At 44.2% G+C, this 17,136-nt stretch overlaps 1 protein-coding gene and 2 long non-coding RNA genes across 4 annotated transcripts in view; 2 read left to right on the top strand and 1 right to left on the bottom strand.

Annotated features, from left to right (window-relative positions):
* The window catches only part of LOC127481225 (uncharacterized), a 42,659-nt gene extending 41,798 nt beyond the window's left edge, over window positions 1–861 (top strand). For both annotated transcript variants that reach the window (XR_007908159.1, XR_007908160.1), the window contains exons 2-3: window positions 202–290; window positions 787–861. This is a non-coding gene — a long non-coding RNA (uncharacterized LOC127481225). The remainder of the gene's footprint in view (window positions 1–201; window positions 291–786) is intronic.
* Window positions 1–12,548, bottom strand: part of GALNT13 (polypeptide N-acetylgalactosaminyltransferase 13) — a 61,543-nt gene extending 48,995 nt beyond the window's left edge. The window contains 2 exon segments of the mRNA XM_051810176.1: window positions 11,338–11,589; window positions 12,363–12,548. Coding sequence (XP_051666136.1) covers window positions 11,338–11,479 — 142 coding nt within the window. The 5' untranslated portion in view covers window positions 11,480–11,589; window positions 12,363–12,548.
* Window positions 11,797–13,562, top strand: LOC127481219 (uncharacterized). The gene is made up of 2 exons (XR_007908153.1): window positions 11,797–11,911; window positions 13,143–13,562. It is a non-coding gene; the product is annotated as an uncharacterized LOC127481219 (long non-coding RNA).
* Window positions 13,563–17,136: the final 3,574 nt, after the last annotated feature.

The raw sequence follows: 17,136 nt of genomic DNA, 5'->3' as shown, positions 1-17,136 counted from the left end.
GAGCTGGGAAGGGGCTGGAGCAGCAGGAGGGGCTGAGGGAGCTGGGGGGGCTCGGCCTGGAGAAAAGGAGGCTCAGGGGGGACCTTCTGGCTCTGCAACCCCCTGACAGGAGGGGGGAGCCGGGGGGGGTCGGACTCTGCTCCAGGGAACAAGGGACAGGAGGAGAGGGAACGGCCTCAGGCTGTGCCAGGGGAGGGTCAGGTGGGACACCAGGAGGAATTTCTCATGGAAAGGGTGGTCAGGCACTGGCAGGGGCTGCCCAGGGAGGTTTGGAGTGCCCAGCCCTGGAGGTGCCCAAGGCACTCAGTGCTCTGGGCACAGCCAGCTCTGCACAACGTTGGAACTTTAAATCCTTCAGGTTTTCCTGTTTGCACCCAAAGGGAACCATCAGCCCCAGGGCACACACAGCCCCTCAACCCTCCCAGCCAGAGCAATCCCAGGGGAGCAAAGGGAACACCTCATCCTTTCCACAACAGTCACACCCCAGCACTGGCCCACCTAACACCTGATTTCCCAGTTACACACAGCAGCCAAGGGACAGGAGTGACAGGGGGAGTAAAGCAACACAGATTCCATCCTGGAAGTGCACTAGGAAGAAAAAAAGGGAAAAGGAGAGAGAAACGGAAAAAAATGGGGGGGGGAAAGGAAAGGGGAGAAGGGGGAGGAAAGGGGGGAAATTGCAGCAGGGGAGGCTCAGGTTGGACATCAGGAGGAATTTCTCATGGACAGGGTGGTCAGGCCTTGGCAGGGGCTGCCCAGGGAGGTTTGGAGTGCCCAGCCCTGGAGGTGTCCCAGGAAGGCCTGGCCGTGGCACTCAGTGCTCTGGGCTGGGGGACAAGGGGGGCATCGGGCACAGGGGGGACTGGATGATCCTGGAGGGCTTTTCCAACCCCAGTGATTCTGGGATTCTAAAGCTCAGTAAAACCTCTTTCCAGCCCAGCACGAGGTCTGTGGGCAAACAGACGCCTGTGCTGGGGGGATCCATAAATCTGTTTGTTCCTGGGAGAGGTGCTGTGGGGGTGGGACGTCTCCTCTGCTCCACAGCAGCTCCACGAGGCTGCCACGGATGAGAGAATTGGCAATTTGGGAAAGCATTAACTAAATTAATGGATGTGTTCTCATCATCATTATGGCACCAGGGCTAAAGATTAAAAGACTTTAAATTAAACAAATTTGAAGGTATCAGCTCCACAAAGTGCAGCAGCAAGGAACTGCCACACAGCAAGGAGAGTCATTACTCCTGGTCCCCGAAAGGAACACATTTAAGAACAAACATTTGCAACACAAGGGCTGAAATACTGCCTGGAGCTGTGATATCCAGGGAATTCCACACAGGGATATAGAAATCACGCACTAACAGGTTCAAATTCCTCCCACAGCACAACAGAGCCATGGACACTGGGGTTGGAAGGTTTCAGAATAGCAATAAAACACAGAAGTTGTCAATTAAATTCAAATTAATTTAGATATTTGTTTCATCAGGAGGGTAGCATTTTCCTCCTCACAAGAGCCAGGAAGATTCCCAAGCATTCCTTAAACTGCTCCCTAATTTACCAGATTCTCACAGCTCCTCTTGCAGTGCTCGACCCAAACCAGGGGAACAGCAAAATGCAAACTGGAATGGTGTTCCCTGGATCCCAGTCCTTCCCAGCTGCAGCCATGGACACCACACATGTGGCTGCCTTTCTTTCTGGGGAAAAAAAATAAGTTTAATCCCATTCATAAATCCCAAAATCATGGAATGGTTTGGGTGGGAAGGGATGATAAAGATCAGCTCATCCCGCCCCCTGCCATGGGGAGGGACACCTCCCACTAGCCCAGGTTGCTCCAGCCTGGCCTTGGACACTTCCAGGGATCCAGGGGCAGCCACAGCTTCTCTGCCCAACCTGTGCCAGGGCCCCACCACCCTCCCAGCCAGCAATTCCTTCCCAATATCCCATCTCTCCCTGCCCTCTGGCAGTGGGAAGCCATTCCCTGTGTCCTGTCCCTCCATCCCTTGTCCCCAGTCCCTCTCCAGCTCTCCTGGAGCCCCTTTAGGCCCTGGAAGGGGCTCTCAGCTCTCCCTGGAGCCTTTTCTTCTCCAGGGGAACCCCCCCAGCTCTCCCAGCCTGGCTCCAGAGCAGAGGGGCTCCAGCCCTGGGAGCATCTCCAGGACCTCCTCTGGATTCTCTCCAGCAGCTCCACATCCTTCCTGCCACAAGAACAATGTGGAGGTTTAAATACCACAGTGGTCTGATGAGAACATGATGATAACCAAAGACATCAGGACTTCTCTTGCTGGAGACTCTCAGGTGCCTTTTGCAAACAATGGCCATTCCTGAAATAAAACCATGGAAAAGGCAGCAATTTGGGAGTGGAGTTAATAGCTGAGTTCTTTGTAATATTGCAAGGTCAAGTTAAAACCTGCTGCCAGCATGGAGTGTAATTGCTGCTGGGAATTATTGTACCAAGGAGACCTGCAAGGAGGGGCAGGATCAGGCACTCAGGGACAGTCTGGAGCTCCCAGCTCTGTGTTCTCAGCTTCCTACTGCTTTTTATAGTCCGAATTTTTATACCACAGCCGTGGAAAAGGAAGGGAAAAACCTTCCTAAAGGATCCCACCTGGTTCCGTCATTTTTGATGGGGAATCAACTCATGAATTTCTCTGAAAATCCCCCCAGACAAGCAGGTGACCCCCCACTGGTGGCTCTAAATGTGTGCCCAGGAACTCAGAAATAAACCTTCAACCTGCAGCCTCAGACAACCAACCAGAAGAGTTTAAGTCAATCTCCAGACCGAGTTCATCTTCCAAAATACCCAGGAATTAAGGTTTTGCAGGATCAGTTTCCCATCTGAAAGGATCCATGTTTATCACCCTCACTGGTGTCCCTGCCCACGGCAGGGGCTGGAATGAGATGGGCTTAGAGGTCCCTTCCCACCCAAACCACCCTGGGATTTGGGCATTTTAGAACATTTAAAGGATATTTTTATTATTTTTCATTATTCCTTGTACCCTGGAGCAGCACAAACAAACAATAAACCAAGGGAGGTTTAGCTCAGAGTTAATTTGAGGGGCACAACCTCCTTGTGGGGAAGGAGTTTTTTTCCCTGAGACTGATCCTGCCCTCATCCCATAAAATTTAACACCAGATAAATCACATTTCTGTTGCATCCTCTGCCTTGTCTTATTTGTGGTTCACAACTCTGAAGGGTTTTTTTTGTTTTATCTTTTTTTTTTAATACACCCTCAGAGTGTCACAGCAACTTCTGTATCTACAGAAAGTCCCAAACATTCCCTAAAGAAAATTATTTCAGAAATAACCATTTAATTAAAGCTGACACAAGCAGCAGTTTAAAGGCAGTTGAAGAAATCCCCATTGTAGCAGTGGCATAACACTTTCCTTAAACACAATCATCTTCAAAACTCCCCAAAAGTAACAATTAACATATAAAAAAAACACTTTGTGCATTTTCTGTAAGGAATATTTTACCTACAGGTAGGCTCAGGAGTCCTAGAAATTGTCAACACACAGTGAAAAAATTAAAAATACTTGAACTACTGAAACAAAAGGAAAAAAAAAAGAATATTTAAAATTCTGACCAAACAGAATTGTCACTCTGGAGGTTTTTTTTGGGATGTATAGAAATGCCTCCAGCACCCTTGAAATGAAAGAACAAAGGGATTCTTGAAGTATAGCAAATACAATATATAAATATCAAGGCTTTTTACACAGCACATCTCTCAATTCCATTGTCTTGTCATGTCACATTTAAGGATTAAAGTGCCAACCCCTCTGGAATGCTCAGATCCCTCCACAGTGGACACCCTGGATACAGGATCCTGGAGGAAATTCAACTCACTGCTCGACTGAAATGTTTCTCCAGGATCCACATCTTCCCCCTCCGAAGGGAACCAGAGCTCTGAGAAGTCAGAACACCCCAAAAAAAAGCCACCAAAAGCCTCTTCCCACCCCAGTTTTGCCCAGTGGAGCTACTGGGGGGCTTCTCCTTCACGGAGCCAACTCCAAAACTCTCCAGGGATGACATCAGCCCCAACAGGAGGGCAGGTTCGGGTTGGATAGTAGGGAATGTTTTTCATGGGAAGGGTTGTAAGGCTTGGAAGGGGCTGCCCAGGGCAGAGGTGGAGTCCCCATCCCTGGAGATGTCCAAAAACCTGTGGATGTGGCACCTGGGAAGGTGGTTCAGTGGAGATTGCAGGGTTGGATTTGATGAGCTGAAAGGTCTTTTCCAACCTCAACAATTCCCTGGTTCCATAACTCAGTGAAAGAAACATTTCCCAGTGCCACCACACGTGTCCCAGCAGGGAGAACCACCCAGGTCCCCACGGTTTGACAGAACAAGCTCCACAAAAACACCTCAAGCACGGGACAAAAAAAACACCTCGGGATGAGCAGGAGACTCAAACCCCCCCACCAAACCAGCCCCTGCCAAAGTCACAGCACATCCCCCCTGGAATCACAGCTTCCACCAAGGAGCAAAATGAGGCAAATTGCCATTTTTATGAAGCTTTAAAACTGGAAAAATTCAACGCAGTTAAATTTTAAGACCGTCAGAAGCGGAACAAACTGCTGAGCCCACGAGGACCAGGCCCCAAAAAGCCCTGTTTAAACTCCTGATTTCCACTGGAGGAGCAGAGAAGGGAGATTGGAGCTCCATAAAGGCCAAAACAAGAGAATTTAACACGGTTCAGTTATTCCTAAACCGTGAAAGACTGACAAGTTTTTATTACAAAGGGCTCTTATCACTTAATGGGGAAAAGGCTTTGCTGGCTGAATTTCTATTTGGTTTTCAGATCTCAGAGTTACACAGAGAACACTGTGCTGGTAATTCAGCAGGATTGTCTTGGTGCCTGGGACACCTCCAGCTGAATTCCCTGGGATAATTCCACAGGATGTGCTGCCCGTGGGCTGTAAGGTCCCTTCCAAGCCAAGCCATGCCATGGTTCTGTGGTTATGGAGATCTCCCTGGTTTGGGGTTTGGGGGGTGGTTGGTGGGTCTTTTATGGTTTTGGGCTTCATTTCAGTTCCTTGTCAGTCCCCAAACACTTTTATTGCCCTCAGAGGAGCCAGGACCACCCATCCCAAGCAGAGAACCTGATCCCCTGAGCAGCTCCATGAGACAAACATGGACAAAACAGCTGGAGAGGGACTGGGGACAAGGGATGGAGGGACAGGACACAGGGAGTGGCTTTAAACCAACAAGGGCAGGGATAGATGGGATATTGGGAAGGAATTCCTGCCTGGGAGAGTGGCAAGGGGCTGAATGGAATTCCCAGAGAAGCTGTGGTTGCCCCTGGATCCCTGGAAGTGTCCAAGGCCAGGTTGGAGCAAGCTGGGTTGGTGGAAGGTGTCCCTGCCCATGGCAGGGGTTTGGAATGGGATGATCCTGAATGTCCCTCCCAACCCAAACCATGCTGGGATTCCACAATTTCTCAATTTATCCACTTCCACCAGAATTGCCAAACTAGTTTATATTGGGATTCCTTTCAAGAAATGAATTTGGGTAACTTTTTGTGGATCTGAAGTGGCCACTCCTCTGTGCTGCTGAGAGAACGGGGCACCCCAGGCTCCTCTGGGGGGGTCACTTCTGCAGAACTCTGGGGAAAAGTCACTTTTCTCCTACTCAGCCAAAAATATTCCTTTTCCAAAGCACTCCTGCAGCTTTTTTTTTTTTGCACAGGCCTGGACTGAGGAATGAGCAGCTGGAGGGAGGAAATTCCTGTCACAGCCTCCCACCAGGATCGATCCTCTCAAGATTCCAACCAGCCCAACACAGACCTGAACTCACTCCAAACACAGAGGGGGAACAGGGGCTGGGACAGTCATGGAATTATGGAATGGTTTGGGTTCAAAGGGACCTTAAAGCCCATCTTGTCCCACCCCCTTCCTTCCCAACACCTTCCACCAGAGCAGGTTGGGTCTAGAACAGAACCTGCTGCACAAAAAACCCTCTGATTTCATCTCAAAAAATTTACAAGGGAAGAGAAGGAAAGAAAACTTTGGGAAGACAATCTTGGAATTGTAAGGGCAGGAATGGAGCGATTCAGGAGTTAAACACTTCCAGCATTTCGAGCTTTGATCCAGTCCTGGCAATAAAGTCACGAAATACAATGCAAAAGGATGGATTTTCACACTACAAAATTGTATTATGCTTTAATTAAACTGAGACTGAGAGTGAAAAAAGCTTCAGATAAGGCAAGACAGACAATTAGGGAAGGGACCCATACACAAGGAATAATTAATGGCATGTGTGAAATGAACTTGTGTTCAATCTGCAGGTGCTGATCCCTCAGTGTGGGGGTAAAACAGGGAAGGATATAAAGGATACCAATCTCCCCAGCTGCAGCATAGCAAAGCACTCTACTCTTAAATTAAAAAAAAAAAACAGGAATTTAACATAAAACATACAAAAACTTCGTCCATGTGACAGTATTTTGTCTCACAGAAGGGTGGGGGATGCTCAAGAGAAAAAGTAAAATTAAATAAGTAACAAACCCCAACTGCTTATGCCCTTCTCCCTTCAAATGTGACCTGTTGGCCAAAATTAACAATATTTTGTTCATACCTTCAGGACAGACCCACACGAGTTTCTCACACAACAATTTATTCCAAAACATCAACCAAAAAGCTAAAAAAAATCATTATAAAGTCCTCAACGTACCGAGTAGGGGGGAAAAAAAAATCATATTTCAACAACTAATCTGACAGCTGGAAGTTTCCAGCCACCTTTAAAAGCCAGTCCTACCACACTCTGCACTGAAGGGAGCCCATTGCTGGCAACATAATCTGAATTTAGTCAGCACTGTGTCATTTTTCTGTCCCCCTCTGCAGCTGAAAAGCCCTGCTGATGCCTCCCAATATTCCTGTGGCTGTGCCAGCAAGGTTTAAAACACCCTCGAGCCCAAACCCACAGCCCAGCTCAGCTCAGAATGCTGGGCCCAGGTACAAAACTATATAAAAATATAAAAATAACCCTGAAATGAGCTATAAAAAAAATAATTTAAAAAGCTGAAATTAATTTTCATGCTTCAAACCTGAATTTTTTTTTATTGCAACCACTTGTTAGAACAAGAACCTTGTGCTTTGCACTTGTAAGTTTAAAAGATTTCCTCAATATTAATGGGAATTTAGGAAACAATATTGCTCCAGGAAGGAATATCTGTGTGTGCTGGAAAAACAGGACATTTTCTGGCTGGAGCTTTTTTTTTTATTTTTTTATTTACTTTTTCTACTCAAAATTCTCTATTTCCTTTTTCTACTCAAAATTCTCTATTTCCTTTTCCTACTCAAAATTCTCTATTTCCTTTTCCTACTCAAAATTCTCTATTTCCTTTTTCTACTCAAAATTCTCTATTTCCTTTTTCTACTCAAAATTCTCTATTTCCTTTTTCTACTCAAAATTCTCTATTTCCTTTTTCTACTCAAAATTCTCTATTTCCTTTTTCTACTCAAAATTCTCTATTTCCTTTTTCTACTCAAAATTCTCTATTTCCTTTTTCTACTCAAAATTCTCTATTTCCTTTTTCTACTCAAAATTCTCTATTTCCTTTTTCTACTCAAAATTCTCTATTTCCTTTTTCTACTCAAAATTCTCTATTTCCTTTTTCTACTCAAAATTCTCTATTTCCTTTTTCTACTCAAAATTCTCTATTTCCTTTTTCTACTCAAAATTCTCTATTTCCTTTTTCTACTCAAAATTCTCTATTTACTTTTTCTACTCAAAATTTTCTATTTACTTTTTCTACTCAAAATTCTCTATTTACTTTTTCTATTCAAAATTTTCTATTTACTTTTTCTATTTACATTTCTATATTTACTTTTCTATTTACTTTTTATATTTATTTTTTGTATTTCAAATTTTCTATTTGCTTTTTATATTAATTTTTTTATATTTACATTTCTGTATTTACTTTTCTATTTACTTTTTATATTTATTTTTTCTCTTCAACATTTTATATTTACTTTTTACGTTTACATTTCCATATTTACTTTTCTGTTTCCTTTTTATATTTATTTTTTTATATATTCCAAATTTTCTCACTGGGTTCAAACCAGTGAGCCCACAAGGGCCAGGATGTGATCCCCTCCATATTATCAACATGTAAATATATTATAATATATATATATTATAACATCCATTGATTATATTGAAATTTGCCCTCAGGGAATGACTCTGCCACAGCAATTTTCCCTCAATTTAAGAGCTGTGGGATGAAAATCCACAAATCAACGGGATGTGTTGCCACAACATCCAAAACACTCTTTACATTTGATTTCCCAACAAACTGGTGCCAGGACTCCAGGCAATAACCACTATTAAAGCTTCCTGGGCTGTTAATAATAATAATAATAATAATAATAATAATAATAATAATAATAATAATAATAATAATAATAAATTAAGGATATTTGCTCATGTTGGTGCAGATGACACAGGGCCTACAGGGCTGGAGGGACAAACACCCCCATGGAAACCCCCAAAAAATCCAAGCCTCCTTTCCTAAACTTGGCCAGAACCCCAAAATTTTTATTCCAGCACCCAAATATTTCCTTCACTTGCTCCCCGCCACCATAACACCGATATTTTATCTTTAAAAACACATAAATATATTAAATAAGTGGATTTCCTCCCACACTGAGCTTCCTTCACGAGAGCACTTCAATAATTTTAACTAATTTCTGCCTAAAAGGCACCAAAATAACACTAAATATTTGTCACCACTTCATTACAATCCAGAGCACCCTCTGCCACCACAAAGAGAATTATTCAGGTTGCAAAGACCAGCACTCAAGATCCCAATGTCACCTCCTTGCTCACACTAATTAATTAATTAATCACATTTTCTTTACAATTAGTGGTTCAATCACGGCCCACACTCCTCATAGGATTATTCAGAGAGCAAGATTTTACTTCCCCCCAGCTTAATATTTTATATAATATTTTCTATTATAAATATAACATTTTCTATTTTCAATTATAAATATAATATTTTCTATTTTCTATTATAAATATAATATTTTCTATTTTCTATTATAAATATAATATTTTCTATTCTAAATGTTATATTTTCTATTTTCTATTCTAAATATAAATAATTTTTTTTGCAAAAAACTGCCAAAATCTGCCAAAACCCCCCAGTTTTCCAAACAGAAAACACTTGGTTTAACCAGCATTTTGAATTTGAAATTCAAGTTTTCTGTCACCAAGTCGATGCCACTTCAAATTCCTCAGTCGGGAATGAATCCTTCCTCCCTAATTATTAATTAAATGGCTTCAAATTACCTCGAGAATTTAAATTTCTATTCCTGTATCGATTCTTTTCGTGTCTCCTTTAACACCCCATAATTTTCTGTTTCCAGCTCCTCCGCACCCTCAGTTAGGGCCATTCTGAGCCCATAAATGAACTATTAATGAGACAAAGGGGACGGTTCTTTGTCTGCGGGTGCTTTAAAACAACAACTTAAATTTAAACCACATTTTTAACTCCTGAAGTAAAGCACAAAATGTTTCTCCGGGAGAAAGAAACGAAGGCATTTTGGAAAATCTCTGTTAAACAAAATGAAAAATTACTCTGGATTTTTTAAATTTCCAGTGACCACTTAATATTTATATTCACAATTTTTTATTTACTTTTTCTATCCACAATTTTATATTTACTTTTTTTATTTACTTTTTATATTTACGTTTTTATATTTACTTTTTCTATCCACATTTCTGTCTTTACGTTTTTCTATTTGCTTTTTCTATTTACATTTTTCTATTTACGTTTTTCTATATATTTTTTCTATTTACTTTTTATATCCACAATTTTTTATTTACTTTTTACATCCACCATTCTATATTTACTTTTTCTATTTACGTTTTTATATATACTTTTTATATTTACTTTTTATATTCACGGTTTTATATTTGCTTTTTATATCCACGATTTTATATTTACTTTTTAAATTCACAATTTTTTATTTACTATTTATATCCACCATCCTATATTCACTTTTTCTATTTACATTTTTATATATACTTCCTATATTCACTTTTTCTATTTACATTTTTATATATACTTCCTATATTCACTTTTTCTATTTACATTTTTATATTTGCTTTTTATATCCACGATTTTATATTTCCTTTTTAAATTCACAATTTTTTATTTACTATTTATATTCACCATTCTATATTTACTTTTTCTATTTACATTCTTATATATACTTTTTATATTTACTTTTTATATCCACCATTTTATATTTCCTTTTTAAATTCACAATTTTTTATTTACTTTTTATATCCACAACTTTATATTTACTTTTTCTATTTACATTTTTATATTCACGTTTTTATATTTACTTTTTATATTCGCATATTTATAATCACTTTTTCTATTCACGTATTTATATTTACTTTTTCTATTCACCATTTTATATTCACGTTTTTATATTTACTTTTTCTATTCACGTATTTATATTTACTTTTTATATTCACGTTTTTTTATTTACTTTTTCTATTCACGTTTTTATATTTACTTTTTGTATTCACGTATTTATATTTACTTTTTATATTCACTTTTTATATTCACGTTTTTATATTTACTTTTTGTATTCACGTATTTATATTTACTTTTTGTATTCACGTATTTATATTTACTTTTTGTATTCACCATTTTATATTCACGTTTTTCTATTTACTTTTTCTATTCACGTATTTATATTTACTTTTTCTATTCACGTATTTATATTTACTTTTTATATTCACTTTTTATATTCACGTTTTTCTATTTACTTTTTCTATTCACGTATTTATATTTACTTTTTCTATTCACGTATTTATATTTACTTTTTATATTCACTTTTTATATTCACGTTTTTCTATTTACTTTTTCTATTCACGTATTTATATTTACTTTTTATATTCACTTTTTATATTCACGTTTTTCTATTTACTTTTTCTATTCACATATTTATATTTACTTTTTATATTCACTTTTTATATTCACGGTTTTATATTTACTTTTTATATTCATGTATTTATATTTACTTCTTACATTCACCATTTTATATTCACGTTTTTATATTTATTTTTACCTTTACATTTCACAGAAACAAACCCAGTAACATTTCAATACATGACTGAACTGGCCATTTCAGCCCCTCCCCACCCAAACCATCCCACCACACACCAAGACAACCCAAGCTGCTGAGAAACCACCGAGGCAGCACAGAAAGCACTTCAAGCCCTGGGGTTTTTTTGACTTGAAAACTCATTCAGACAAACATCCCCAAAGCCAAATGCTTCGAGGAAACGAATATCTTGAATTTCCGAGGTGCTGGAGGTGGCACTCACCCCTGAGGGCGGGCAGCAGGGACCTCTCCTTCTTGTCATCGCACTTGTTGCACTCGCTGAAGTAGAGCAGCAGGAACACGTCCAGCAGCACCCACAGCAGGGACGTGGCCAGAACCACCTTGCAGTAAATGAACCTCCTCATCCTCTGCCGGGATCAGGCTCCGGAGCCGGGAAAACACCGGGGAAGGGGAGGGCTGAGGGATCACAGAGCCACGGAGAAAACCCGCCCCGGGAGCGGGGATGGGGTTCCCTCTGCAAGGGGAATAAAACCAACACCCGGTTACAACCACTGCTCATCGCTTTAGTGGACATCAGGTTATATCAGCACATGAATTGGCAGTTCCCTCGGTGTATTTATAATGCTATTTTAGATCTCTGAACACCACAAGCAAGCTCATTTTTATCTTGCCATAAAACATTTTGGCCACCGCCTGGCCATGACCTCGTAAAGGGACAGTGAGTCACTCACAGACACAACCTGGCTCTTGCCTGAAATAGGAAATTGGGGCAAAGAAAGGGAGGGGTGAGGCCTCCATGTCTGATTCTCCCAGGGCTGGAGACCCCCTGGAGCCAGGTGGGTTCACCTGGAGAAGAGAAGGCTCCAGGGAAACCTGAGAGCCCCTTGCAGGGCCTAAAGGGGCTCCAGGAGAGCTGGAGAGGGACTGGGGACAAGGGATGGAGGGACAGGACACAGGGAATGGCTTCCCACTGCCAGAGGGCAGGGAGAGATGGGATGTTGGGAAGGAATTGCTGGCTGGGAGGGTGGGGAGGCCCTGGCCCAGGTTGCCCAGAGAAGCTGTGGCTGCCCCTGGATCCCTGGAAGTGTCCAAGGCCAGGTTGGACAGGGCTTGGAGCAACCTGGGCTGGTGGAAGGTGTCCCTGCCCGTGGCAGGGGGTGGCACTGGATGGGCTTTAAGGTCCCTTCCAACTCAAACCAGTCTGGGATTTTCTGCTCTCTACCCTGGCGGCAATTTGTGCTCAGTAATAACATTTAATTAATGATTCTAATCAAACCTCCCACTCACCATCACAACCTGCACTCCAGGCCAGCACTGGGAGTCCTGCCCCGGCCATGCTCCCAGAGCACCCCCTCAGCACTCAACTGCTGGATGATTTTCCAAGTGCCTATAAAAGAAAACATTAAATGCAATTTTCATGGACCCCTGAGGCTGGAAAAGCCCTCCCAGCCCATGGATCCCCCCTGTGCCCGATGCCCCCCTTGTCCCCCAGCCCAGAGCACTGAGTGCCACGGCCAGGCCTTCCTGGGACACCTCCAGGGTGGGCACTCCAAACCTCCCTGGGCAGCCCCTGCCAAGGCCTGAACACCCTTTCCAGGAAGGAATCTTTTACCCATTACAGTTTTCCATCCTGCCTCTGAACCCCTCAGCTCTCCAACCCAGCAGTATCACAACTGGCAGATTTACATTTTACATTACTTTGTAATTCCAGTTCATCTGAGCCAGTGGGGTGGAAGAGCTGGAATGATTTAAATGAAGTTTTTAAAATTATTCTCGAAGCATTATTGTGCTGTGTCCTCATTAATAACATTTTCCATCTGTCCTCAATATCAACACAACCAATGCCTCTCCCTGCTAAGAGATTCCCAGCAGTTGATTTAGAATTTCAGGGCACAGGAAAAGCTGCCCCTGGATCCCTGGAAATGTCCAAGGCCAGGTTGGAGCAACCTGGGTTGGTGGAAGGTGTCCCTGCCCATGGCAGGGGGTGGCACTGGATGGGCTTTAATGTCCCTTCCCACCCAAACCATCCCAGGATTTTGTGGTTCTATAACAAAATCCCCCTTCCAGACCTCAGAAGAGATGAAGCTTCTCAAAGACCACGTTTAGTATAAGTAAAATACAGAATAACAAGGTTCCCAGGAAGAGGAGGAAGGCAAAAATGCTGAGGTTTTCAGCCACCACTTCCAAGAATAAAGCTAATTTTCCAAACATTATCTTGCAGCAGAGCAGCGAGGGAAACTCCTGCCCCCAACCCCTGCAGTCTGGCAGTGCTAGAAGCAGTAAAAGCAGGTTTTTATAGCAGAAAACAGGATGCAAATTTTAGAAATCATCTGCACTGCCAGCCTTTCCCAAAACTGCCACAATAAACTGCTGTGGTAGGACAATGTTATGGAGGCTGCGAATGCAAGGTCTGAATAAGGAGCAGAGCTGGAGATGTAAAACCTTGACTTGCTTTTCTCATTTACTAAAGAAAAAAAAAAACAAAAACACTTCTCTGCAGTTACAATTTGGTAAAACAAAGCAATTGTTCAGCATTTCTTGTGGTGAGTCCCCACATGGCCCCTGCTCATTCCCCACCAGCCGGGCCAGGCACGGAATGAACAATATTTAATTTTCCCAGGGGCTCGAAGCCACAACATTCATCACCACTCCATCCAGCCGCCTCCAAAGCTCTTAATTCACTTTCACGGCACCTCTGAGAGACAAAATAAACATTGATCCGACAAAAACCCCTCAATTCCTGAGCCAGAATTTTCCTACCAGGGCTGCCAGTCTCACTTTATTTTAGTGAAATCTTGGGTAATTCCAGGCTCTTTTCCAGACTGATGGGGTGTCACCCCAAAGCCTTCCCTTCTCCAGGCTGAACAATCCCAGTTCTCCCAGCAGAGCAGCTCCAGCCCTCAGACCATCTCTGTGGCCTCCCCTGGACTCCAACAGGTCAAAGTCCCTCCCTTCCCAAATGGCCACTTTCTGTAAATCAGGATCAGCACATCCTTGAACAGCCCCTTAATCTCTTGCCACTTAGGACTCGACAGGAATTAAGTGTCCTAATCCCTGAGCCAGCCAGAAATAAACTGTTTGCAGAAATTCCTCACGGAAAACCAGGAGAACTGCCCAATTTCTCACCCAGCTCTTCCTCATTCAGCACAGCAGCACAGTTGGAGTCCGAGTCCAGCTGCATCCTACAACTGAGATTACATCTTCCAAATTAATATCAAAACTATTTCATCTGATCTCCAAAAACCTGTGAGACTGAAACCTGTGCTGGCCATTTGTGCTCCCAGGGACACCAAACTCACTGATGGCATCTGGATGCCTGGATAAGGAAGGATCCAAAGCCCAAACTGTTAGTATGGGAGGATGGTTTCAAACCTAAATAGGCCAATTTTTTTATGGAATGAAACCTAAAACAGAGTTGAACATCACTTTTCAAGCCAACATTGCTCTTAATGCCACCTTAAAAGCTTAATGAAAGACTTCCAGAAGCTGGGCCTGATAAAAACATGGCTTAATATAACATTTGTGATAGGCAAACGTGGGGAGGAATTCCACACCTCCTTCCTCTGCCAGATGTGGCCACATCTGCCTGCATCAGCTGCTGCCAGTAGGCTGCTGTGCAGCATCAGCCAGCAGTTGCCTGGCAACCGAGGGGCTGCTCCTGTGGGGACCAGACTCCCAAAATCCCTCCCAGGCTGCTCCCCTGGGGACCAGGCTCCCCAAAATCCCTCCCAGGCTGCTCCCCTGGGGACCAGGCTCCCCAAAATCCCTCCCAGACTGTTCCTCTGGGGACCAGGCTGCCCAAAATCCCTCCCAGGCTGCTCCCCTGGGGACCAGGCTGCCCAAAATCCCTCCCAGGCTGCTCCTCTGGGGACCAGGCTGCCCAAAATCCCTCCCAGGCTGCCCCTCTGGGGACCAGGCTGCCCAAAATCTCTCCCAGGCTCTTCTCCTGTGAACCAGGCTGCCCAAAATCCCTCCCAGGTCGTTCCTCTGGGGACCAGGCTCCCCAAAATCCCTCCCAGGCTGCTCCCCTAGGGGCCAGGCTCCCCAGGATCCCTCCCAGGCTGTTCCTCTGGGGACCAGGCTCCCCAGAATCCCTCCCAGGCTGCTCCCCTGGCGACCAGGCTCCCAAAAATCCCTCCCAGGCTGCCCAGTGGCTCCCCAGTTTCCCCATCAGTCACCAGAGGCAGAGTGGAACTGGGGACCCCAGCCTGGCTTTCCCAGCTGCAGGCAAGTTTGGGAATTGCTCTCAGGGAGGGGAGGGGAGTTGTTTTTCCTGCTGTTCCAGGCTCCTCCAGCCTCTCCCAGAGCTGAGCCTGCAGGTCCCAACAGCCCCCTGGGACCAGCTGGATGTGCTGGGCAGTGCCAAGGGGGATCACAGGGCACCAGGAATCCTGCAGCATTCCAAAGCCTCTCAAAGGACAAGGAGACCCAGTCACGCTTAAAAGTTTCACTCCAACCACCAGGATGGTGACAGTGGAAGAGGAGGTGAAGACAACCCAAAATACGTCCCGGTGACACCTGTGCCAGCTTTCTCAGGGGACAAGAGACACAGCTGTGACCCAAAGCACAGCAGGGCTCTCCCTGCAGCTCAGCAGCACCTCATGGAAAGCAAATCAAAGACGTTCCTGGAAATCTGTTGTTATTTGTACCGCTGGTTTCCAAAACAGGTTTGGTGAAACATCACATTAAACATCATCTGCAGCTCCACGGAGACTTTCCCCAGGACCTCTGCACGGCACCAACCACAGAGAGAACAACTCCTGCTCCTCCTCTCGGCCTTTACATCCCTCGAGAGGTATCGAGGGGAAAAATTACACAGCGGGAGGGGGCAGAAAACTGCCTTGGCTGAGGTTTTGGGGGCACATTTTCAGCACTGTCCGCAGCCTTCGGTTCATGGAATGGATTTTCCAGAGGAAATTTCCTGCCTTTTCATTATTTAACTGAGGCGTGCTGCGCTGTCCAAGGAATCTCCTATTTGTCATGCGGACCATTCTTTTACTGGATGTGACTTAACACCTCCTTCGGCGCTGAAATCCATCCCGCCTGACGCGTCCGGGCGGTACGAGCGCCTCACTCACAGCCTCGAGCGCTCCTTTCGCACTCCCTCCGAGGGATTTAGGAACAGGAACCTCGGGATGGCCGCAGCCACTGCTCTGGCACAGACCACGAGAGCCCTGGGGATGAGAATTACAGCCCGTTTTGTGAGCCGGTTAATCGGACATTAAAATTCCAGCTGATGCAGCGCTGGGTGTTAATGAACCCCCAGCTCGGGGCAGCGGCAGAACACTGGATTTTTAAGGAATAAATGCAACTGAGGAGGGAGAGCCTCCCCAAAACCCCCCAACGAGGAGTGCTGGAGGCTTTCGGAGCTGAGCCTGGAGCTCATCTGCTCGGCCACAGCCGTTCCATCAGCCCGGGACACAGAGGGGTCGGGAGCTGAGCACCCACTGCGGGACTTTGCTGGAAGAAATTCCCATCGGGAAAGAGAAGCGATCACAAATGTATTTTTTGCCACTCAAGGGAGGCAGAGCAGAGCTCAGCTCGCCTGAATTCCAAGGTTCCCAGCCTTCACCTCTGATAAATCAAAGGATGAGCGTGGCTGCTCCTCGTGGTTGTCCCTGTGATTCACTGCAGCTCCCCGACAACAACAACATCATCCAAGTGTCAGTCACAGAGAGATCTGGCCAGGAAGGTTTGCAGCTCTCTCTTTTTAAACACACCTCAATTTTTAAATAGTGCATTTAAAGCTGTGTCCTGCCTACAGAAATCTTCTGACCAGCTGGGTCTAACCAAAGCTGACTACACACCACACCTCCAAAAACCACATTTAATACCATGAGCAGCTTATTAATTCATGTACAGCTGTCAGAAGAACTTCCAGTGTTAGAACTGTCAAACTCCAAGATCGACACGGGAACTCTTTCAGTAAGGAAAAAAAAAAGAAGGAGAAAATAGAAATGAGGCACCTCTAGTCAGAGCCACCCAGTGTTTTGTGCTTTAAGAATTAGTTTCTCTCCCTCTCTCCTTTCCTGAAATAGGCTGCTTGACATTTGATAACAGA

This window comes from Manacus candei, unplaced genomic scaffold (assembly GCF_025592945.1).
Source record: "Manacus candei isolate 608988 ecotype Guabito, Panama unplaced genomic scaffold, ASM2559294v1 h1tg000077l, whole genome shotgun sequence".
NCBI lineage: Eukaryota > Metazoa > Chordata > Aves > Passeriformes > Pipridae > Manacus > Manacus candei.
Note: the sequence above shows the minus strand (reverse complement) of the source record. Positions and strands in the feature narration are given on the sequence as shown.